This window comes from Typopeltis vanoorti, chromosome 6, assembly GCF_054136105.1.
Source record: "Typopeltis vanoorti isolate ZY-2024b chromosome 6, IOZ_Tvanoo_1.0, whole genome shotgun sequence".
Lineage (NCBI taxonomy): Eukaryota > Metazoa > Arthropoda > Arachnida > Uropygi > Thelyphonidae > Typopeltis > Typopeltis vanoorti.
Genome location: NC_143554.1, coordinates 110,947,861 through 110,974,119, shown reverse-complemented (window position 1 = coordinate 110,974,119; position 26,259 = coordinate 110,947,861). Strand labels below are relative to the sequence as shown.

General features: G+C 34.9%; 1 protein-coding gene across 6 annotated transcripts in view; it reads right to left on the bottom strand.

The window, feature by feature from the left end:
- Mps1 (dual specificity protein kinase monopolar spindle 1) overlaps window positions 1-26,259 on the bottom strand; it is a 199,875-nt gene that overhangs the window by 133,943 nt on the left and 39,673 nt on the right. For all 6 annotated transcript variants that reach the window (XR_016548404.1, XM_090393600.1, XM_090393598.1 and 3 more), the window contains exons 5-6: window positions 22,882-23,998; window positions 9,751-9,934 (exon numbers count right to left, since the gene is read on the bottom strand). Coding sequence is in view for 5 of the 6 variants with exons in the window: in XM_090393600.1 (XP_090249726.1) it covers window positions 9,751-9,934; window positions 22,882-23,998 (1,301 nt within the window). In the remaining variant the exon portion in view is untranslated. The remainder of the gene's footprint in view (window positions 1-9,750; window positions 9,935-22,881; window positions 23,999-26,259) is intronic.

The window sequence follows — 26,259 nt, the reverse complement described above, 5'->3', positions numbered from 1 at the left end:
CGTGGAGTTGCTAACTGTAGTCAAGCCCTGGATAACAAGGGTAGCCAATGGTAGGCCATATGTATGGCAGCAGGATTCGGCCCCTTGCCACACCTCTGGGAAAAGTCAAAAATGGTTGTCTGAAAATTTCTACGACTTCACCAGTCCAAATGTTTGGCCTCCAAACTCCCCAGACCTTAACCCCATGGATTATTTTGTATGGGGCGCAGTTGAAAAAGACACCAATCGCACTTCCAGTAATACAAAAGCCCAGTTAATGGATAAAATTAAAACAGTTTCTGCGGCCCTTCCCAGGGAGACTGTAGCATCAGCTTGTTCGAGGTTCCGAAGCAGAATTGAAGCTGTGATCGATGCTAATGGTGGTTATTTTGAGTAAATCTTGTTGATAGTATTGTAATTAACTCTGCCTGTAATGTTTTTTTGTCAATTCATTAAATTTAATAGATACAAAGAAGATTTTCTTTTTCCTTACGAAACTGTCAAATTTATCCCGAACACCCTGTATATATATATATGTGTGTGTGTGAACTGTAGACTAAAATACAGAAAGATTATTGAAAAGAAAATGAAAGAGTTTGAGAACAGGAATCAAACTTTGGAGATTCAGTGGCAAACTCTGAAGAAAACATTGATTGATTCTGCCAGAGAGGCATGTGGTGAGGTTGTGTGCAAGGATAAAAAAATCAGAACTCCCTGGTGGACACAGGAAGTTAAAGAGGCAGTGAAGGAAAAGAAGAAAGCATATCAAAAGTTCCTGGCAAATAAGTCAGCTTTTACTCTTACAGAATACAAAGACAAATGTAAGAAAGCTAAACAGTGTGTAAAACTAGCTAAACAGAAGTCATGGGAGGACTTGGGGAAGAATATAGAAAATAAATATCAAGAAGGTGGCAAAATATTCTGGAGGTTGTTGAAGAAGCTTAGGAATGGAGGAAAGAGTGCTGTAAAAGGAATTAGAGATGATAAAGGTGACATGAAAACAGGAGAAAAAGATATCCTTGAAGTATGGAGTAATTACTTTGAAAAACTGCTAAATGAAACAAGCAGTGATGACAGCACAGTGATAAAAAACACTGACCACGCATGCAGTCAGGAATACATATCCATACTTGAAGTAGAAAAAGCCATCAAAGGCTTGAAATGTGGAAAGGCAGCAGGAGTAGATGATATTCGACCAGAAATGCTGAAGTATGGTGGTATAAGAGTCTTACAGTGGCTGCACTGCATAGTTCAGAAAGCCTGGACTGAGGGACGAATTCCCAATGATTGGAGTAGAGCTCTCATAGTACCCATATATAAAAAGGAAAATAAAACTGAATGTGAGAATTACAGAGGTATTTCCCTACTGAGTGTTCCTGGCAAGATCTATGCAAGTATACTTGAGAAACGGTTGAGAAGAATTGTGGAAGAAAAGCTTGGTGAAGAACAAGCTGGATTCAGGCCAAATAGAGGCTGTCAGGATCAGATCTTCACTTTACGACAAATAGTCGAGAAAGCATGGGAATATAACAAAGATCTGTATTTAAGTTTTGTCGATTTGGAAAAGGCATATGACAAGGTGCCAAGAGAGAAGCTATTCAATACGCTGCAGTTATATGGTGTCAATGGGGCATTATATCAAGCAATACTTTGTCTTTATTTGAGTTGTAAGTCAGCAGTTAGAATTGAAGGAAGTACAGGAAGATGGTTTAATGTTAAATCTGGTGTGAGACAAGGACGTAAATTATCCCCTCTGTTATTCATTATCTATATGGATCACATTATGAAGGAATGTGGTATTAAACCTGATATCAAAATTGGAGATGTTAATGTCAGCTCTTTGCTTTATGCGGATGATGTTATACTTCTAAATAAATCCGCTACAAGTCTGCAAGATTCTCTGACTAAATTGAATAGCTGTTGTAATAGATATGATATGAAGGTCAGCAATAAAAAGACAAAGACAATGAAAATAGGCAGAATCATTGAAAATGTCAACTGTGTTGTGAATGGAGAACCTGTGGAACAAGTAAAACATTTCAGCTACTTAGGCACGATTTTTACTGAAGATGGTAAATTAAATATAGAAATAGACAACAGAATCAGCAAAGCTGGTATGGTGGGAAGTCAATTGAATAAATTCATATGGAATAAGAAAGAAATTAGTCGGAACACTAAATTAGCTGTATACAAGACTGTGTTCAAACCAATTTTAACTTATGGATCTGAGAGCTGGGTCAGAAGTAAAACACTTGACCAAAGACTAGAGACCGCAGATATGAGAGTCCTGAGAAAGATTAGAGGCGTGAACAGATGGCATCAATTTCAATATCATATTAAAAATGAGGATATTAGGAAAGAACTTGACATTGTCAGCATCCAGGAATGTGTTAGCAGAGCTAATCTCAGGTGGTATGGTCACTTAAATAGAATGGGAGAGGAAAGATTAGCAAAACAAGTGTTCTTTGCCAGATTGGCAGGAAAACGACCCAGAGGAAGACCAAGATATAGGTGGATTGATACGGTACAAAGTGCCTTAGACGATAGAAATATAAGATCTGATAATGTTGGAGTCTTGACAAGTAACAGACTGATTTGGAGGAAAATTGTAGATAGGAAGTTAGTAATGATGTAATTTTTTCATGTAGTACTGTAATATCCTGTACATCCATTGAGGGTACATGTCAGGAATTTGATGATGATGAAAAAAAAAAAATAATAATAATAATAATAATATATGTCGGTATTGATATCTTTTTTCATATGTCTAACTTTTTTTTGTAAATTTGTACCATTTTAAATATTCCCATAATAATAAATTAATTAAAAGAGACTGAAAGAATCTCTGAGACACAGATAACTTTGTGATGCATAGAGACTGTTTGTATAAACAAGCGATGCATTTACAGGTTTGCATTATTTAAGTCAGAATTTGCATTATTTTTTTTTTTTTTTTTTTTTTACTAACAAACAAATGCAAGTGAACTTTTATTTAATTATCATGAGAAGTTAAGTTATTATGAATTACAACCAAAGTAACTATAAGCTATAAGGCCAGTGGATTATGTCTATTAATTGCATGTGTTTTTCTGGGTAGTTTGCCATCCCACTACTTTATAGGATAAAAAATTAGAATTTTCAGAAGGAAAACCTTGTCACATCAATAGGAAACTGATCTTCAAATTATGATACACTATTATTATGAAGTGATATTAACAGGTGTTATATTACTATAAAAAAAAAAAAGTTCAAACAATACTCTTTGATGCCATGGAATGTAAATATTTATCGTCTTCAATGAAAAACCTGAGTCTGAATTGCATCTAAGACTTAAGGAATGTTTATATGGCTTTTCATCTAAAGTTAACAATATCATATGGAAGGAAGAATTTTTCCACGTGAAAACTGAAATTTCTCTCTTGTAAAACAGATAAACTGGAAAGAGAATCACAACAGACTGGATTGAACCCATGTTATCATTATCAAAAGTATGTATACATAAACATATGCTGCTTTATCAAAACAGACCACCGAGCCTATAAATGGGATAGAATATTGTTCTTCATCATTAAATCCATAGCATGTCATAGCAAACCTAGTTTATTATATATGCTGTAAAGTTGCATAAGAATCTAAATAAATCTGAGGATAAAATCAGATTTAGTCAGAATTTATTTAGGAAAAGTATTTATGTTAAATTCTTCTAAATAAACACACAGGTTTGTCCTTCTTTGTTTATTTGTATAACTTATCAGTCCTTGTAATATTCATTTCAATAAGTTTAGTCCATGTTTTTATTTTCATTATAATTTCAAAAAAGAAAGATTTAATTAACTATTCTTTCTACAGAATATTAACCCAGAAACATGAACTCTTCCTTTCCTGAAAAATCTAGTGTAGTTTATAGAGATCAGTGAATTATCTATGCAAATCATTTGATTTATAAGTATATACAATTAAAGAAAAATTTAAACCTTTACCCAAAAATACAGTTTTCACAAAAGAAAATACTGGATATTTTTAGACTAGACTACATAATCTAAGACAGCTGTTCACATTCTTCTTCTTAATCTTTCTTCGTCCACTGCAGGACATAGGCCTCCCCAATCTTCGATTTTTCCCCTCTCTTTTCTCCCTGACCACCATTTCACTCCTCTCCATGTCTAGATATCATCTCTCCATCTTTTTCTCTGTCTACCCTCCCCTTTACCACTCTCTTGGTTGCTATTCCATTATCAACCTTGCACACCTTTCATCTCTCATTCTCCCAACATGACCAGCCCATCTCCATTTTGAATTTATCACTTCTATTATATCCCTTACTCCTGTTTGTTTTCTTATTTCTTCATTCCTAATTTTATACTTTTTAGTGATTTTCAGCATTCTTCTTTCCAGTTTTCTCTGTGCTATCCTCAGATCTTCACGCTGCTTCTCTGTTATGCTGTTCATATATTCCTATTCAAATAAGTTAATCAAGGTCAAAGTAGCAATAATTCAACAAAAAGTTCAGTGTGTTTTATGTCATAAATTTGAATCAGTGATATTTATGTGCAACAAGAACTTAGGCAAATTGATCACACTAATTTAAATATATGTAAGCACAGTATATATATGAAGCATTTAATGACACTTAAAAATCAAATACATTTCAGAACAAACCATATAAGTCCATCTTCAGTAAAACCATAACAGCAAACTAATTCAAACAAAGAAGAATATTTAATACTCAGAAAATCTATGCTTGGTGGTAGAAAAAAATAGAAACTCACCAGGGTACAAAGGAAGAGACAAGATGCCTCAAAATCCTTGCCACCCACTAGGAAATAACTGACACATATGGAATAGAAACTCTTCTATCCTGGGAGTTGTTTGCATATAGGAATCAATGATTCACTGAAAGCTAAGAGGAAAGACTCTTCACCAGAACTCTACATCAGCAGAACTAAACAGAGTTACCTCAACAAAAGAAGTCAAACTGACAGACGTAGGACATAGCACACTGATGTTACTGAGATGAAGAAGACTAAAACAAGCGAGATCTTGTTAAATAATAAACACAGGATGTTATATTCAAGCAACAGTGATCAAGGAAAGAAAGGAGTAGCAATAGCATTCAACACTTAATATAATGATAAATATCTCTGGCAGTCAATTTCAAGTAGTTATGTGGACAAATTTCAAAACAGAGAACAAAACAATTAAACTTATTTGTGCTTATGGTCTCATGAAAAGTTCTCCTAAGAAAGAAGAGATGGAATTTTTCAAATCATTAGAGAAGATAAATGACAAAAAAAAAGCTGATCCTTATTGAAAATCTAAACATCAGAGGAGGGAATGAATAGCAGGCATACATAAATGTATTGGAACAATTTGAAGAAAAGAGTAAAGATGATAATAATAAGAGGTGCCTGCTGGATTCCTGTTCATGACAAAAACTAGTCATCACTAACAATGTTTCAACATAAAAATGTGTAGAAATTTAAATGGAACACAAGAAAAAATAAGTCTTATTAACTATGTTATTGTTGAGGATACATTAGTTTCAGGACAAGAGTATATAAAGGATTTGAAATTGAAAGTGATCATCGCTTAGTTTTAAGCAGGATAAAATGAATATCATATTTAAAAGAAAAATGTATAAGAAAGTTTTAAAAAAGAATTCAGAAACTTTTCCAAGTGAACAGTGGACTCATCTATACAAAAATAATTCAAGAAAAATGAATGCATTCAAAAACATAAATCAAACTTTGAAGGCTCAGTGGAAAACTGAAGAAAACATTGATTTAGCTACAGAGGCATATGATAAAGTAATCTGCAAGGATATAAAAATAAGAACTCCATGGCAGCAAATACAAAAAAAGTTAGAGGCAGTCCTAGAAAAGAAGAAAGAATATCAAAAGTTTTTAGCAAGTAAGTAAGTTGGTAGATGCCCTAAGAGAATACCAAGAAAAAATGTAAGAAAATGAAGCAATATATATAAAAACAGCTAAATAAAAGTCATGGGAAGACTTTGTTAAGAATATGGAAGATAAATATCAGGAAGGTGGCAATGTTCTGGAGGATACTGAAAAATCTCAGGAAATGAAAGAGTACAGTAAAAGGAATCAGAGGTGGATAATGGCGACATGGAAAGTGAATAATAATATTCTGGATATCTGGAATAATTACTTTGAAAGAATATTAAATGAAACAAGCAGTGACAGAATGATGGTTGAAAACATTTAAGTGGAATGCAATCAGAAGTTCATATTGTTACATGAGATGGAAAAAAAAAAGCTGTCAAAAGCTTGAAGTGTTGAAAGGCAGAGTAAATGGTATTCAACCAGAAATACTCAAATACAGAAGTGTAAAAGTTTTACAATGAATGCACTGCATAATTCAAAATGAATGGTCAGGTCAAATTCCAAATAAATGGAGTAGAGCTCTCATAGTGCCCATCTATAAAAACGAAAATAAATGTAAGAATTACAAAAGAATTTCTCAATTAAGTGTTTCAGATAATATATTTCCACAAGTATACTTGAGAAAAGGCTAAGAAGAATTGGGGAAGAAAAACTCAAAAAGAACAAGAAGCTCTTCGGGCCAAATAGAGACTATCAAGATCATATGTTCACTTTACAACAGTTGAGAATCATGGGAATATAGTAAGGATTCATATTTAAGTTTTGTAGATCTGGAAAAAGCATATGATAAGGTGCCTAGAGAATAGCTTTTCAAAACATTACTATTATGAGGAATAAATGAAACATTACATATACTATGTTGCTCTGTATAAACTGAAAGTCAACAGTTAAAACTGACGGAAGTACAGGAATATAAATTAAATTATACTTTAATAGATATTTCCAATATTTCGGCAATGTCACATTACCATTTTCTAAAGGAACTTACAAATCGCATCCTCAACACTTTCTCAGCCAATGGCTACCCCCCCCAAAAATATTAAAACCTACAAACCACAGCCCCCCCTCCTCCCCCTCCACAAAAAAGATTACTCTAAATCCATCACCATTCCCTACATCCGAGGCACCAAAAAGATCACCAAAATTCTAAAAAAACATGACCTCACCTCCTGTTACAGGCCTTACAGAAAATTGGCATCTCTTATCCGCTCTACCAAAGACCAACCACTTCCCCTAGACCTACCTGGTGTATACCAGGTCCCTTGCAGTTGTAAACAGTCGTACTTTGGCCAAACAGGCAGGACAGCGAATATCAGAATTTCTGAACACAAGGACTACATCTGGTTTTACAAGTATAGCCATTCTGGTCTTGCAGACCATGCTCTGGATACTTGCCACAGAATACGGTGGAAGAAAGCAACAATAATACACCAGAGCAAATATAAATTCGAAAGATTATTTATGGAATCAGCCTCTGCCATAAGAAACTCTCCAAACCTCAACAAATCTGGTTGTATGCGACTGCCCCAAATTTGGGAGGCATACATCAGCAGACCTTCAGCCCAACGGCCAAGAACGCCTACTTAGCCCGCCAGAGGGCACCATCAGGACTTCTAGGAGAACGATAGCTTCATATCTTCATTCTCAGTTACTGTATTGTTATTGCCTGTGTGCACCTGCCTTTTTGTAAGTTCCTTTAGAAAATGGCAATGTGACATTGCCGAAATATCGGAAATATCTATTAAAGTATAATTTAATTTATATTCGGATCTACGTTGTTTCAATTCCCTAAGTTATTTAGAAATGCATAACCAACGTATAAGCCTGTCTACGAGAAGTACAGGAAAGTTGTTGGACATAAAATCAGAGTGCACTATATCAAAACAAGGGTGGACTATCTCAACTCTTATTCATTATCTATATAGATCACATTATGAAAGAAAGCAGCATTAAACATGGTAAAACTGGAGATATCAAACAGTTTTTTTGCAATGATGTTACCTAAACAAATCCAATGCAAGTCTCCAGGATTTACTAATGAAATTTAACAACTTTAACAACCTAGGCATAAAAATTAGCAATAAAAAGAACAAAACTATGAAAATATGCAGGAACATGAGAACCCTAGACACCAAGTAAAATACTTCAGCTATTAGGCAAAATTTTGGGGAGAAAATAGAAATTTAAATGTGGAAATAGACAACAGAATAAGCAGAGCTGGTATGGTGCAGAACCAGCTGAATAAATTTATGTGGAATAAGAGAGAAATAAACCAAAACACTAAATAACAGTGTTCTAAACAATTTTAACTTTGAGAAATGGGTTAGGAATAAAACAATTAATGAATAACTGGAGATCATAGGTATGAGAGTTCTGAGAAAAATTAGGAGAGTAAACAGATGACATCATTGCAGAATCATATCACGAATGAAGATAGTAAAGAACTTGACATTAGATTCATGAATGTGTGAACAGAGCTAATCTTAAGGTAGTATATAGTCATTTAAACAAAATGGAAGAGGAATGGTTAGCAAAAACAGGTGTTTGATGCAAAAATGGCATAAACACACACAGGAAGACCAAGATCTAGGTTTATTGATGCAATCAGAATTGTCCTAAAATATAGAAATATAAATTTAACAATATTGGAGTGCTGACAAGTGAGAGTACTAGAGTGGAAAACTGCTGACGGGACATTAATATTATGATGAATTTAGTTTAATCCTTTATCCAAGTGTGAGCAAACAAAGTTTGCGCCTGAAAGTATCTTCAGGACTGGGGTAAGGTAGTAACAACATTGGGCAACTCGTTACAAAGGTGGACCAAGTTACCATCACTCCTATCTCAGTATCACCCATAATGCAAAACATCTCCTTGTGGATATGCATAATGTTATGCATTAAGGGAAGGGTCACTACCCATACTAGTTTCGACCTTTATTGAGGTCTCCTCAGTGGGAGCCAGGCCCAGACATGGAGATACCAGGCAGAAGCGATAACAAGGTCATCTTTACCTATAGGAGTTGCCAAAAGGTGTGCCACCTTTTTTTATTAAATTACTAGATTCAGAGAAAGAAGTGGCCCTTCCCTTAATGCATAACATTATACATATCCGCAAGGAGATGTGTTTTGCATTATAGAAGATACTGAGATATGAGTGATGGTAGCTTGGTCCACCTTTGCAACGAGTTGCCCGGTGTTGTACTACCTTGCCCCAGTCCTCAAGATACTTTCAGGCGCAAACTTTGTTTGCTCACACTTGGATAAAGGATTAATCTAAATTCATTATAGTCTAACCAAGTGAAAAATAAACTTTCGACATTAATATTAATATAAATTGAATGATATAGCCATAGTCCTGTATATCCCTTGAGGATACATAACTGGGTAACTGATAATAATGAACATAAAGTACTTCATAAGGTATACTGCACAATGATATAAAATTAATGTAATCAGAACATAACCTAAAACAAAATACAATAAGAAAGGTTAGCATAACAGGTATTTTTCCAGCATCTTTGAGTAAAAATACTCTGATTCTGCATATAAAACCAAATCAACATATTACAGTTTAATCTGAGAGAAAACTGTTAATAGGAATCCAGTAATAATGGACACTTAATTATGAAGCACTGTCATAGTATCCTGTACAAACCATGAGAGTACATATTAGGAATTGATGATACATATAAAGAAACGTGTAGAGAAAAAAAAAAGTAATATATAAACAACAAGGATTAGAATTGTGTCACAGTTCATTTGGAAGATTTTTACTGTGATAAAGTATATGTGAACAGTTATTTGAAATTTCAAATGAAATGAATTAATGAAACTATTACATGTAAGAATTATTTAAAATAACTTACAAAAGGTATCTTTGCTTTTAAGCTCATTGACTGAACATCTGTAGATGATAATACTGCTTCAGAATTTTTGGATTTCTGTTTACATTCTGGCTGCTTTGCTTCATCTACTATCTGATTTTTAACAGAATTCATATCTTCCAATCCTACAAATTGATTTGCAGAATTTCCAATGTCAGTGTTTTCCCTAACAAATAGATCAATTACTATTATCACCAAAATCCATTTAGAAATTCTTGGTACAATTCAACCTAAAAATGAAAAGTACTGTAATACAATATATACACATGAACAAATATACATCATGTCAGCAGGCTTGTGTAATCAACCCTCACTTCAAACGACTTATAAAAAGTTCTGAACAAAGCTCCATAGGCACAAAGTTATAATAAAAAAATTCACTATAGCAAACTATTCAGCAGCCAAGCATTTACTTCAATGACTATGAAAAAGATCAGATGAAGTTATAGGCTATCTTCCATACAGCCTAGACTTTTCAAATCAAAATCAACAAGAATCAAAAGTCCCACCAGACTTTTGATTATTTCTTAAATTGAATACATGTCAAAAGTATCCGTTTTGAAAATTATGAACAAATCAAAGCAGAGGTGATAAAATGATTCCAAAACCAATTCAAAGAGTTTTACTTTTATGGCCTTGAAAAAACTTCATGATAAAGAGAATGTATAGCAAGAGAGGGAGATTATGCTAAAATACTGTATCAGACTTCAAAACTATCTTTTGTTTTTTATTTCAGACTAGGAAGTTATCATAATAAAGGCATTAGTTTTGGAATGCCCCTTATAAGTATGTCTCTGAAATTTCTAAATACTTCAAAACATTTCAGAAGTTGAAATCTGGCATGCTTTTAGAAGGTTATAACTGAAAAAAATCTCAAAACTTCAAAATAACAGATCCAATATGATAATTTAAAATTGTCCAACTGATTAAAATCACTGGTGTGACTTAAGAGTACTTTGGTTTTTGTGAATAAAAAGTATATTTAGAAAAATATAGAAAAGTAAATAAAAAATACTGAATCCTCAAATTTAAGATCCTAGTGATTTTAACTGCATCAGGACAACAATATGGTGAACTATATCTCAAAGTTTACAATATGGTAAACTATTTCTGTCCGAAACAGAGAATAAGTGCTATGTTGATTTTTCTGAGTTGTGAAGTCAAAAATATGACTTCCTATGAGTGAAAATCTTATTTGTTTGCATCAATGATCGACTAACTTGGTAAATGGCAGAAAAGTCTTAGAAATAGTTCTAGGTGGCCTTTCTTCTGGCCACATATGGAACTGGAGTGCCATAGTTTTTGAAACCTCTCGTGTGTGTGTGTGTGTGTGTGTGTGTGTGTGTGGCATACATGAGAATTTATTAAATAAAGCCTAGAATTAAGGAATCAGAAACACTGCCACAAGACTACATCACCACCAGTGGATTTGTGAAACAGTGGACCAAAAAAACTTAAAGCATCTGAAAAATTTCATGAATAACAGCACATAAATTCAATTTACAGTTAGAAATGATTAAAGTGCATGAATAAATTAACAGTGGTTACAAGAAGTAATGAAGCCGATATACATTTAATTTAAATATATTCTGATGAAAACATCAGTTTCTGTGGCTTAGCAATTCTGTGGGAAGCTTTTGGTATCGGATAGCACATTTTTTTTTTTTTTTTTTTTTTTGCTAGTACTACTGATGATAAACTTGTACGGTTATTAATTGCTTATTTTTATTCAACTCTTTATTTACATTAAAATGTGGTCTCAATACCGAAAGCTTCCGACAAATATATTCTGTTTTATGAAGAAACTATTATTGGACAGGCTCCTCCATGGAATCCTAAGACTCATCGTAGGAGACCCAAACTATCAACAATATCTATCATACCTCTATTTGAAACCATTAACAGACAAAGCACTCACAAGTGACTCAGGCAACCCATTCCATTCATTCATTCACCACTCTCCAAGCAATAAATCTAGTCCTTGCGCCCTTGCTAATCACACTCTTATCCAACTTTGGGGGATGATTTTCATGTTACACTTTCATGGAATAATTACAGCACAAAGAAAAATAATTAAATAACAGGTTTAATTGTTTCAATATTTCATCTGTAACAGAGACATCTTCAAGAATACAATGTTAAAATTGTAATAACACGCACAAGAAACAATAAGTGGAAGAAATGAGACTGGCATAAATGAAGGCTGAAATCCTATGAGGTGCACCCTCTCTTTCTTATTTATTTCTCTTTGTGCTGTAATAATTATATTAAAGTGTAACATGAATGAAAACCAGCACCTAAACCTAAATACTCGTTTCCAGGGAGGACCTCTTGTTCTGCTCCACCCCCATCTCTAGCCAAGTGCTGAAACATTTCTTCTGAATCAATCCTATAAAATCCTTTAAATAACTTAAATGTTTCTAGCATATCTACTCCCCCCCCCCCCTTTTTCAGCTATTAACCAACTTTTGCGATCCAAAATCCCTCAATCTATCCTCATAGAAAGCATTCCACACACACTACTCACCATCTTGGTCACTCGCCTCTGGATCCTCTCCACCACACTTCCTCATTCCCAAGAAACTCAGGTGACCACACCTGAGCCCAGTAATCCAGATGTGGTCATATCAAGGGCTTTATATATAGGAATGATAACTTCATCTCTGCTTGTTAGTGTGTTCAGGGCCACCGCAACCAGGTATGCAAGTTGTGTGCTGCACAAAGGTGCCATAAAAAAGGGTGGAGGGATTAAGTTTTAAAAACAGTTCTCCATTCTGAACACCATCCACGTGTTCGTGCAAGTCAGATTTCACTTCTTCCAAAACAAGGGCTATATATCAATTCAGCGAAACCATTCATATCAAGCAATCTGAGTGGTGTACCTCAGGATTCAATCCTTGGGCCATTATTGTATCTATACATTAATAACATCAGGCAGGGTCTAACATCGGATGTGCAATGCAATTTTTTGCTGATGATGCAAAGATAGGCAGAGCAATCAGGGATGTTACTGATATTCAGCAATGATTTGAATAGACTGGAAATTTGGGCAAATGGCTGTCAATTTAATGTCAGTAAATGTAAAGTTATGCACTTTGGCATGATTAGAGTTCCAGCAGCATATTATATAAGCGGGATTACTCTCCCAAGAAACTGAAGAAGCAAGAGATCTTGGCATATTGGTGGATAGGAATTTAAAGTTCAAAGGTCCGCAGTTAGCCTAGTGGCTATGCGCTTCGCAGCCATATGCCTGGGGAAGGAGTGTCCTAGGTTCGATTCCCATCGGTGACGTGAGGAGCTGAAGGATCTTCCTCAGCCATAGCCAAGTTAGCCAGTCTTGGGCGTGGACAGCAGGGTTTTTTCCCCAGTTTATTCTGGGGTTTTTCATCCCGCAAAGCAGGCAATCTGGCCTCGACACCGCAAGGTAAAAGAGGGTATAAGGAAGATGATGATGATGAAGGTCAGATAGCAAAAGTTGCAAATACAACTCAGAGAATAATCGCAATGTTGAGGAGAACCTTGATATGTAAGGATAAGGAAGTCATTTTGCCTCTTTATAAGGCTTTGATAAGACCACACCTGAATTATTGTGTGCAGATTTGGTCTCCAGGTTCCAGGGGAGATGAAGAAGCTGTGCAAAAGGTGCAAAGATGGGTTACAAAGATTATATCTGGATTATGAGGAGAGATTGAGAGTATGTGGATTGCAGACGCTGGTTAACAGGAGAAAGAAGGGTGATATGGTAGAGGTCTATAAACTTTTGAATAGGTGTTATAGGATATCGACTGATGAAATTTTTTGTTATATGGAAAATGGGGAGAGAACACTGGGGCATCCATGGAAGTTAAATTTATTTGCAATCAAGAAAGGGATAAGAGCTAGGTTTTTCTCTCAGAGAGCAGTGAGTAAGTGGAATAATTTGCCCTTAGGGGTAGTGAGTGCATCTAGTGTGAATGAATTTAAGGGAAGGTATGATAGCTTGGTTGGGTGATTTATAGTCTCCCTCAGTGAGTCCTTGACAGCCTGGAGGTCTCAGATAATAATACTGTCGCAGTTTTGGGAAGCTTGGTCTAACAAGTACGAGCTGTGCCAAGTCTTCTTCCATGCAAATACAAATCAACATGCTTCCATCTTTCTAGTGGTTATATGACGGTATTATTTTAATTGATAGCTATTAAAACAAGGGGATGACAAAAAAGTTTTTTTTTACTGCTGCCCTTCCCCCATGATTATTTTTTTTTAATTCCAGACTTCCCATCTAGTCTTAACCAATGTCCTGTTACTCAATAAAAAATTATAAGGGAAGGAAGTGGGGCTTTTTTTTTTTTTTTTGCACAAAAGCACCTTAAATGTCAGCAAAGTGCTGAGTGTGTTCTCCAATAATCAAGTAATCCTGTGAACTACCCTGGCTACTTTAGCAATATGCTCTCTAAACTTCAACTCTATCTACTACTAATACTATTACTATCCCTAAATCTGTGGGTTAATAAATTTCTTAGAGTCAAGTTCCCTCAATGTGATATATGGTTTGTAATCTTTGTATCCAAATATATATCTTGACACTTTTCCACATTAAATTGACTTCCATTATGTTTTATCCATACTGTCAGCCTATTTAAATCATTCTGCAAACTCTCTATATCACTTTCATTAACTATTACCCTACCCAACTTTGCATCATCAGCAAACAACTGAATATATCCATTCCAATTATTTCCTATATAATTCATGTACAAATTAAAAAGCAGTGGTCAAATCTCAGATCCCTGCAGCACACCACTATTTGCCTACTTTCTCCTGGATCACTGAAGTCCCTAAAGGTATTTCAACTAAAAGAAAATCTCCCCGATTTCATCCCAAGTAATTTTTTTTTAAAGTTTCTTCAACAGAAAAGCACACCTGTGGATCTATAAAAAAATTCATCCTATTGCAAAGCTGTGTAGCTGAGTGAAAGTGGTATGCGATTCCACAGTGTCAGACTGCTCAAAGAATGGTGGCCTAAGTTCAATTCTAGTGGCTGACAAGAGGAAATCTGGTTGGCAGAGTGGTTAGCGTATCTGCTCTCCTGCCAAGAGGCTGCAGGTTTGAATCCCACCGTGGGCACGGATGTTTATGATTGCCTGTGAAAATACTAGTGGTGGTGGTGGACAGTAGATAGAGTTGGTGTAGATGATGAGGTTGGTGTATGGTGGGTCAATAAGGTTGAGTGGTGGACACAAGAGTAGGTGCCCTCCCTCGATGAGTCTTGGACTCCCTAGAGGTGTCAAATAACATCATCATCATCATAATCTGTTCTACAAATAATTTTGAGCACAATCTCAAAGCCAAATATATGAGGGAGTATACTCAAAATTTAATGAATTATTATTTTTTAAAACTTTTATTAAAGTTTATAGTACCAAAGTATTCAAAGCACTCTTCATATCAGTCAGTGCACTGTTCCAACATTTTTTTTCCACTACTGGAAACAATTCTGAAACTGTTCAACTCAAATACTGTTTATAGCCTCCAGCATCTTTTCTTTCACTTTATCCACATCAACGAATCGCTGCCTTTTCGTGGTTTTCTTTATCAGTGGAAGTAAAAAAAAGCCACACATGGAGAGAGAAAACAGGTGAGTACGGAGGGTGAGAAACAACTGCCCTGTTGGATAGACAAGTGGGATGTAGTGTGGGATGGAACACTCTCATGGTGCAGCAACCAATCTTTGCTACACCACATTCCTAGCCATTTTCATCATACACACAATCGTGCAGTCTTCTCAAAATGCTGAGATAAAAAATGATGATTCACTGTCTGTCCAGGAGGAACAAATTCTTTGTGTACGATTCAATTCACATAAAAAAAAATCAACATTGTCTTGACATTTGATCGAACTTGATTTGCATTTTTGGGTCTTGGTGAATTTGCATGTTTCCATCAGCTTGATGCTTATTTTGCTGTTTTGCATAAGCATAACACCAAGACCTATCACTAATCACAACTTTTAGAAGTAGTTTTGGTCATTAAAAACTTGCTCTCTCAAATCGCAACAAACATTCACATGATTTTTTTTTTTTTTTTACCCTTTGTGAGCAAAAGAGGGGCATAAATTGAGCAGATACACATTTCATTTGCAAATCTTCCATTAAAATTTCCTGGCACACTCCATGACAAATTCATCTTTTCAGAAACTTGCTCAATGGTTTTTTGATGATCTTCATTGATTGCCTGGCAAACCTTTGATGTTGGGGGCGCTTAAGGGTCAAAGCTATATAACTGAGAGGAGACCTCCACATAGCCTTTAAAGGAATGCAGCAAACCAACCAGGGCTTCTGACCTGATGTCCAATCCTCACCTTCTCGTGGAGCACCATGTTGGATATCTACCTGGATACTGAACGAAGAAGAATGGGCTGGCAATTTGGAAATTAGCCGACCAAATTGTATTCTTATTGGTTTAAACCAAAATACAAAATGATGGTACAACATGACAAAATTTCATACCGGCTGGGGCATCACCAGGTTAAACAAGGCCCCCCCCCCCTGTTGTTTTCGCCAGGGAACCAGGGCGAACATCAAAAAGTCAGCTACTAGAACAAATTTGAAAACACACCCCAACTCAACATCAGAGCTAAAGATCAGTACTATCAACATAAGAGGCCTGAATAGCAAAGAAATGGAGCTAGCTGAGGAATTAGATAAGTACCAGATCGACATAATAGGGGTGACTGAAACAAAAAAAGACAAAAACTGATTAGATCTATCTGAGCAATAAATACAAGATGTTATATTCAGGCAATGACAATAATGGAAAAGAAGGAGTAGCCATAGTATTCAACACAAAATACGAGGTTAATCTTCTTCAATGGCAGGCAGTCTCAAGTAGAGTGATGTGGGCAAATATCAGAATGAGGGAACTGGACAATGAGACTTATTTGTGCCAATGGTCCTAAAGTGGAGGAATTTTTTGATGCTTTAGAAAAAGCAACTGACACAATGAAAAAGGAAAAGTTGGTCCTTGTTGGGGATCTAAATAGAAGAGTAGGAAATGCTTGTCAGACATACAAAAATATTTTGGGAAAATTTGGAGAAAAGAGCAAAGCTAATAATAATGGCAAATACCTGTTGGATTTTTGCTCAGGACATGGACTGGTTATTACTAACACCATGTTCCAATATAAAAATGTGCACAAATTCACATGGAGAAAAGAGGCCAAGGAATAAAAAAAGTCTCATTGACTACGTTATTGTTGATAATGATGTTTTCCCACTGGTGCAAGACACCATAATATACAGAAGATTTGAAATTGGAAGTGATCACTAATTAGTCTTGAGCAGGATAAAATTGAATTTCATATTGAAAAAAATAACATGTAAGAAAGTTTTAAAGCAAATAAAAGTTGAGCAGCTCTCAGATGTGAACTGTAGACTAAAATACACAAAGATTATTGAAGAAAAAATGAAAGAGTTTGAGAACAGCAATCAAACCTTGGAGATTCAGTAGCAAGCCTTGGAAAAAACTCGGATTCTGCCAGAAAAGCATGTGGTGAGGTTGTCTGCAAGGATAGAAAAATCAGACCTCCATGGTGGACACAAGAAGTTAAAGAGGCAGTGAAGGAAAAGAAGAAAGCATATCAAAAGTTCCTGGCAAATAAGTCAGCTTTTGCTCTTATAGAATACAGAGACAAATGTATGAATGCTAAACACTGTGTAAAACTAGCTAAATTCTTGCCAAAGTCATTGGAGGACTTTGGCAAGAACATAGAAAATAAATATCAAGAAAGTGGTAAGATATTCTGGAGGTTGTCGAAGAAGCTTAGAAATAGAGGAAAGAGTGCAATAAAAGAAGTTAGAGATGATAAAGGTGACATGAAAATGGGAGAAAAAGATATCCTTGAAGTATGGAGTAATTACTTTGAAAAATTGCTAAATGAAACAAGCAGTGATAGCACCGTGGTAAAAAAAAACACTCAACAGGAATACATATCCATACTTGAAGTAGAAAAAGCCATCAAAAGCTTGAAATATGGAAAGGCAGCGGGAGTAGATGATATTCGACCAGAAATGCTAACGTATGGTGTTATAAAAGTCTTACAGTGGCTGCACTGCATAGTTCAGAAGGCCTGGACAGAGGGACGAATTCCCAATGATTGGAGCAGAGCTCTCAAAGTACATATATATAAAAAGGGAAATAAAACTGAATGTGAGAATTACAGAAGTATTTCACTACTGAGTGTTCTTGGATTTATGCAAGTATACTTGAGAAGAATTGTGGAAGAAAAGTTTGGCGAAGAACAAGCTGGATTCAGACCAAATGAAGGCTGTCAGGATCAGATCTTCACTTTATGACAAATAGTTGAGAAAGCATGGGAATATAACAAAGATCTAAATTTAAGTTTTGTCGATCTGGAAAAGGCATATGACAAGGTGTCAAGAGAGAGCTATTCAATATGCTACAATTATATGGTATAATATCAAGCAATACTTAGTCTTTATTTGAGTTGTAAATCAGCAGTTAGAATTGAAGGAAGTAGAGGAAGATGGTTTAATGTTAAATCTGGTGTGAGACAAGGATGTACATTATCCCCCTCTGTTATTCATTATCTATATGGATCACATTATGAAGGAAAGTGGTATTAAACATGATATCAAAATTGGAGATGTTAAAAGTCAGCTCTTTGCTTTATGTGGATGATGTTATACTTCTAAATAAATCCGCTACAAGTGTTTAAGATTCCCTGACTAAATTGAATAAATGTTGTAATAGATATGGTATGAAGGTCAGCAATAAAAAGACAATGAAAATAGGCAGAATCGTGGAAAATGTCAGCTGCACGTGAATGGAGAACCTGTGGGACAAGTAAAACATTTCATCTACTTAGGCACAATTTTTAGTGAAGATGGTAAATTAAATATGGAAATAAACAACAGAATCAACAAAACTGGTATGGCAGGAAGTCAACTGAATAAATTCATATGGAATAAGAGAGAAATTAGTTGGAACACTAAATTAGTTGTATACAAGACAGTGTTCAAATCAGTTTTAACTTATGGATCTGAGAGCTGGGTCAGAAGTAAAACACTTGACCAAAGACCAGAGACTGCAGATATGAAAGTCCTGAGAAAGATCAGAAGCATGAACAGACGGCATCAATGACAATATCATATTAAAAACAAGGATATTAGGAAAGAACTTGACATTGTCAGCATCCAGGAATGCATTAGTAGAGCTAATCTCAGGTGGTATGGTCACTTAAATAGAATGGGCGAGGAAAGATTAGCAAAACAAATGGTCTCTGCCAGGTTGGTAAGAAAACAACCCAGAGGAAGACCAAGATATAGGTGGATTGATACTGTACAAAGTTCCTTAGATGACAGAAATATAAGATCTGATAATGTTGGAGTTTTGACAAATAACAGACTGATTTGGAGAAAAATTGTAGATAAGAAGTTAATAATGATGTAAATTTTCATATAGTACTATCATATCCTGCACACCCCTTGAGAGTACATGGCAGGAATTTGATGATGATGACCTTTGATGTTTTCATCATTTCTGCTTGTCAAAGGCAAGCCAGATCATGGTTGGTCTGCAACTGACGTCTAAATTTTTGAAACAGGAAAACCACTCATAGACCTGCATTTTACCTAAAGCATTGGTTTGAGGGCAGATGGTCCAAGATTTTTTGTCCTTTTATAAATTTGTCCAAGGGAACACTCGTCCAGTCGGACATTTTGTCCAATCCCAATTTGTCCCATCGGGCATGTTATATCTTGTTCGTTTTACCTCTGTTCCTCCTTCATGGAATCGATGAACCTCCAAAGTGATGGATGGTACACCACCATCAACTTTCATCAACATCAATTTGTCCCATCGGCCATTCTGTCCTGTCATTCATCGCAATTTCTGCCATATTCAGCACTGCCAAATTTTAAGGATAAATTGGATAAATTACAACAAAATTATAATGTCAACTAACTATTATTAATGATCACAAGTAACTTATAACTCCTTGGACTAATATGAAGAATTGGACAAATAGCATTGGATGAATAAGATTGGACGAAATGTCCTACTGGACGAGAAAAGTAATGTATGAAATTGAGGGAATGGACGAAATTTTGATTGGACGAATTGCCCTGAAACCAAAGCATCATCCTTAAAGGCTTGCTGAAGCATAAGAATAGTTTCAGCTGCATTTTTACCCAAAAGAAAACAAAATTTCAGCCATCACAAAATCACCAAACTTGCTTGTAAGCACTAACAAAAAAAAAAAAAAAAAAGCAGCCAGAACAATGAACCAGACACAGGATGACATCATCTGCCAGACTGGTGGAGAAAACTGTACACTCACAATGCCTAGCAGCATCATCCATAACTAGAAAATGCATGCACACTGTTACACACTGATAACTTAAGAATGTGAAATTTTCAATTATCATGATGTAACAAGAGAAGAAATAAAAACCCTGTAGAGATAACAAAGTAAGCAAGCTTGTTCCTAAGTAGACATCGTTAAGAGCCTTTGAAAGTAACGAATACAAAAAAATTAAAAGAAAGAAAAATATGCTTGCATTTAATACAGTTGTGATATGATAAAATAAGGTTAAGTAAAGCAAAGAAGGTTAGTCATAGGATTTTGCGAGCGGCTAGTTTTTACACTTGAACTAAGAGATTAAAGATCTGAGTTAATTCTTATAAAATTTTGGAAAGGGGATTAATTTAGTATAGATGACATAGAGGTTAGCTTAAACAAAAACTAAAGCTCAATGTCATAATTCCCGAAATGAGTCGTCACGTGTCAGTCTTGCTTGTAAGCACTAACAAAAAACAAAAAAAAAGCAGCCAGAACAATGAACCAGACACAGGATGACATCATCAGCCAGACTGGTGGAGAAAACTGCACACTCACAATGCCTAGCAGCAGCATCCATAACTAGAAAATGCATGCATGCATGCACACTGTTACACCCTAATAACTTAAGAACGTGAAAATTTCAGTTATCATGATGTAACAAGAGAAGAAATAAAAACCTGTATAATCATTAGGTGTTTGTTTGAAAAGTAATTCCTTCATTATTTAATCTCTTTGGTATTATGTTATAAAATATTACATTTCTAAAAATTCTGCATTAACTACTGAGTATACCAAGCAGATAGATTTGAATTTCTTGCTATAAATACCTGCTAACAGTTGAATGAAATTCTCTGTTTATCTGGTCAACTGTTTGTTTGCATAATGAACTGTTTTAATAGCTTTGTGTGTTTCAGAGCATAATTAGCTGTTGTAATATTTGTCCTACTATTTAGAATTAGGCTTCATGAAATTATTATGCATGATGTTTTGGCAGAAAAACGCCATTCTAATTGGGCAGTGAAATCGACTCCAGTAGGGGGGAAGAAGGGTTAGGAACCCCCCCACACACACACACACACGGGGCTTTTTCCTCAGAGTTTTCTTCACGAGTCTTCATATAGGTCTCAACGCAGTTTTCCTGAGTGACGGGTTAAGAATTTTCTCCATCCGACACAATAAGGAAACAAAGTGTGCGGGATTTCAATTCCATGTTCCTATTGTGAGAAATGAGAGACGCCATTAATTTAAAACAGAAAGAAGATAATGTCAGTATGTTTCATCATCCAGTGATCGTAACAAGAGAAAGAAAATTCTATAAAGAAGTCAGTGCCCACGTGGTGAATTTCACAGCCATAGAATAGATGATCCTATGTATGTCCTTGATTGAAGAATGCAAGGTAAAGATTGTGAAAGCCCATCTTAGTGCCAAAAGAACTTAGGAGTGATAAGTTACAGAAGAGTTCGTCCTAGGAAGGTAAAAAAAAATCAGAAAAAGATAGAGACCAGTGCAGAAGACCCAAGTCTAGAGGTACTGTAAAATCTTATGTCAATTCATATGTAACTGTAATCATTGTTCAATTACTGAACAGTTGAAGGGATTAATGAGAATTATACTAGGACTTTAGTACATGTCAGACTAGAATGAAAATGAGCTTGTTACTATTAATTAATAAGCATTCATGTGCCTAGAGATTTATGCATGTACATTGTATTTTAATTAAGAGAGTTTTAAAGGTCAAAAGTGTGTATTAGCTCAGCGAAAGGATAATTTTAAGCCACATTGTCTTAGTAAGAAAATTAGAGTAACTGATTATATATGTCCTAGAAGATACAGAATTATAGCATAATCAGACCAGTAAAGGGTTAGACAAAGGGTCAACTAGTTCTAAAATATTACAAATGTATGTATAGAATCTGTTATGGAGATATGATCACAATTCTTATATAGGATCTTAACCTAATACTTGTGTTTAGCTAGTGTTAATTTGTATTATATATTCTTAGTATTGAATCAAGTTTTATTTGATAAAGAATGAATTGTATCATGTTTAAGAGTTCAATAAACTTTTGTTCCTTGAAAATACAGTTGTCTGAGATTTCCGCTCAATACAGCACTTGTAACAACGTACGAACCTAATCATGCTGGGGGGGGAAGGAATTTTGTTAAGTTACGAGATAAAGGTCAAGACCATATTAGTTTCACACTCAAACATTTTGGTAATTGCTTCTTGTTTTTGAATTTTACATCTTAAACTAAATGTCCTGAAAGGCGCAGTATAAAATACATATTTAGGGACACTAAGGGGAGAAGAAGTTTGAATATTTATATTTGGGTGATATCTCGTATATAGATAAGATTGGGATAAAGACAAGTAGAGTTTCACATGTTGAAAGCCTAATAATCGTAAACTGGGACATAACAACACCAAGTTCAGATTCCAGTTATTTTAGGGAATCCCCTTGCATATAATTAAATCTGATGCAAGTATTACTACAAAATAGTTTGTGGTTCCAGATATTTCTTTGAGACTTGGTTACAGATAGAGAATGAGATACATCATCACACATCCAGTTATCTGAGTTAACAGTCAAAGACATCTAGACTTGTTGCACTTTTGTTTCATATCAGTTACAGATGTGAGAGATTGCAAAACCTTTAGTACATTAATCTTGTGAGTGAAAAAAACATATGTTATTCAAAAACTTTCAAAAATAATGAGATTTACCTGGTGAAGACAGACTTAAATACTAATCTATAATATAGAGAAGCTTACCTGAACATTTCCTGTTTTTGAACAGAAGAATACTTTTTTGGAGGAAAATGTTTTCCATCTGAATCTGCAGACAACTCTGTTTGGCATTTGGAATGAATTATATCTGAGCCTTTTGAGTCTCTGCTATTAGAACCACTACTTTCAGTATTCGATTGCAAAAAAGCTTTCCCATGTATATGACTTGCTTTTGGTTTTAAAACTCTGTCCTTATTTAAAACTTCAATACACTGCTGTAAAATTTCTGTTTCAAGGTGCTTCTTTCTTTCTTCTTCAGAATTTGAACCAAGAGGATAAGAATTCAAGCACTCTTCTTGAAGTGTTTTACTAGTTAAATTAGATATACTTCTAGGTGCATTTTTTAATCTAACAGATTGTTTCTTTCCTTGATTATAATTATGAGGGAAAAAATGATAGTTTTGGTCAGATGATGATGATGGTAAATGATCAGGATTTAAAGATTTATAGCCAGAACAGGAATTAGAACTGTTTACATTTGAATGCTTTTCTTCATTAAGTGGAAAAGTGCACCCTTCATATTCATCACCTACTGATATAATTTCAGCAAAATTTTTATGTTTTTCTTTAATACTTTGTGATATTAGCTTTTCATTATGCCTTTCTATGGTTTTAGATTCAATCCCATTATAATTTTCTAACTTGCTACTGTCTTCTAATATTGAACCAGCTTTAAAACTAATCTTTCTATTGTTCTGCAAAGGAGGGCAACTTGAAATTTCAGAATGCTTACGTACAGAAGAACTTACAGTTTGTTTTGAACTCATCAGTGGCATCTCCCCATAAGTTCTAAAACTAGTGTCACTATATACACTTACAGAATTGAAAAAATTGCCTTGAGAATGAATGCAAGAAGAACTCGGACAGCAGCATTCAGTGAGCTTGTTATTATCATCAAAACCTGATGGAATATTTTCATTAGCAAAGGAAGATTCCATAACTGATTCTTTCATTTTTAAATCATCAAATGATGGATTATTTCTGCCAGAATTCAGCTGCATATTCTCCAGAAAGTTTTCTGATATAGAACTATTTATAGGTAAATGAGAATCATCAGAGGTCATATTAACACATGAAGAATCATCTCTCTGAAATTCTTCATCTAAGAGCAAAGAAAATTTGCATTAGACAATTCACATTCATGTACAAAACATTAAATTATACAGAGAAACCTTCTCAAAATATCTCTTAAATTTAATAAGAATCAAAATCAGACCCACGTTATTTCAGACATTAAATATATTGTGTTAGAGTTAGGGACCACGAGATGACGGCACATTTGAGCCGTCTCTCTTCACTGTGTACCGCTTAATTAGGGATAGCCTTGGGCCATCTATCTCTGATTGGTACCAGTGGAGATTGAACTGCCCACTCAGTCTCCAAAAGTTAGATAGGGCTAAATGGCCTTGCCTACTCCCCATATAATTTAATAAGAATGTATTAATAAATAAAAAAATTGACCAACTTTTGCTGGCAAAGGTTGGTCGATTGGTAGAGCCTCTGCTACTAATAGCTTGCAAAAAGTTAAGCAAGTTTGTGCGTGGTTAGTAGTTGGAAGGGGATCGTTTGATGCTGTTGGCATACTCTCCCTCGATGAGTCTTTGGACTCCCTGGAGGTGTCACATAATAATAAATATTTAGTAAGTCAGTATAGTATGTTTATTTAATAAACTCATTTAAGAATTTTGAAAGTTATTGCAAGATATTTAGGTGATAGATAATTTCCCAATTAAGTACATTTTTAAAGCTTTGGCCATTAACTGTAGGTCATGGGTTAAAATTAAACTAATGTACCACAGGTTTCAATCTTTCATTGATGGGATGGTCATAAAAAATATTAAAAATACTCAGAAAACATCAGTTCATAAGAAAAAAAAAAATGCACTGTCACATTCTCAAGTAAAATATACTTTATTATTATTACTTACAAAACCAAATACAGGGAGTTCCTACTTCACAAGTTTCTGAGTCCCCCCCCCATATATCAACAAAATCAAAAACGTTAACATCAGATGCAAAAAATAGGTGCTAAACATTCATAAATACAGTATTCCAAACCACATGCATAGCTATACAACACAACTACTATGCTCAGTTTATTGACAACTTTGAAGGATTTCAAGAACCAGCAGAGGTTGTGCAAAATGAAACAAAAGTGGTTGTTAATACTGTTAACCAATTGCAGCTTGAGGTTTCTGCAATTGACATCAGATTTGCTTTAAGAACACAATGGAGAGCTCAGAAATAAAGACCTCCTTGAAATGATAAAATGTGAAAAAGCTGAGGATGAAGAAGATTTAACAACTGAAACCCTTGTTCCTTCTGTCACTGTCAAGGGACTTAAAGCTTTTCAACACACAAAAAAAAAAAGCAATTAAGATTTCCAAGTCACAAGATTCAAATTTCGAGTACACTAGAAAAGTCGCTACAGATTTAAAAAATGCTTATATGCTATAAAGAAAACTGTCTTGGAAACAAATGCCTCTCATAACTTGCCTGTTTTTAAAGGGTGCTTTCATACTTTGGATTTTTATAGAAAAAACAAAGTTAAGTTTTCATTTCATTGGATAAATAAATCATTGTGTGTTTAAGCACAAATTATTGTTTTATTGACTTTTATTTGACATTACTATGGTTATATTTCATAGTTGAGAACATGACTGCTGTTTTTAACATTACACCTATGGGAAATAAATTCTCACTTTACAAAGCACATGGTAGGAATAATTAACTCAAAGCTGAGAATGACCTGTACTTGAAGACTGAAAATAATAGGCATCTGACTGAATTGCAGGGCTAGCCAATAATCACCACTAAGCAGCAAACTGGAGACTGCTTACAACCGAAGCATCCTATCAAAAGACTCCACATTACCCCTTAGCATTTCAAAGGACAAACAGATGAAATTTTCCTAACCTTAATTCAATGGCAATATTGAAGCTGCCACTAATATTCTTTATGAAGACTCACTATTTTTTAAAAGATTTATATACACACATTCATAACATAAGAGCCTCCATAGCTGAGTCAATTTCAGTGATGCCCTTTTGTTGAAAAGACCTAGGTTTGAATCCTGTCCAGGATGCAAAGAACCATCAGTGCTTTTCATCTGAAGATCAGTTAGCCAGTCTCAAATGGCAATAGCAAGGTTTTCTTCTCCTAAAATAGGAAAACTGGCCAGAAGAACATGCACAACTCATAGCCATGATATGACACAATGTGCAGCTAGGATTAACCACCCTATTAGAGCACTAATTATGTTTCAAAGAAGCCAAGTTAAGTGGCCAGTCAAGGCCACTGATTGAGTCTAATAAATAACAGAAAATGGGAAGCACAGTTCTGAGAATATTTACAGTTCCATAT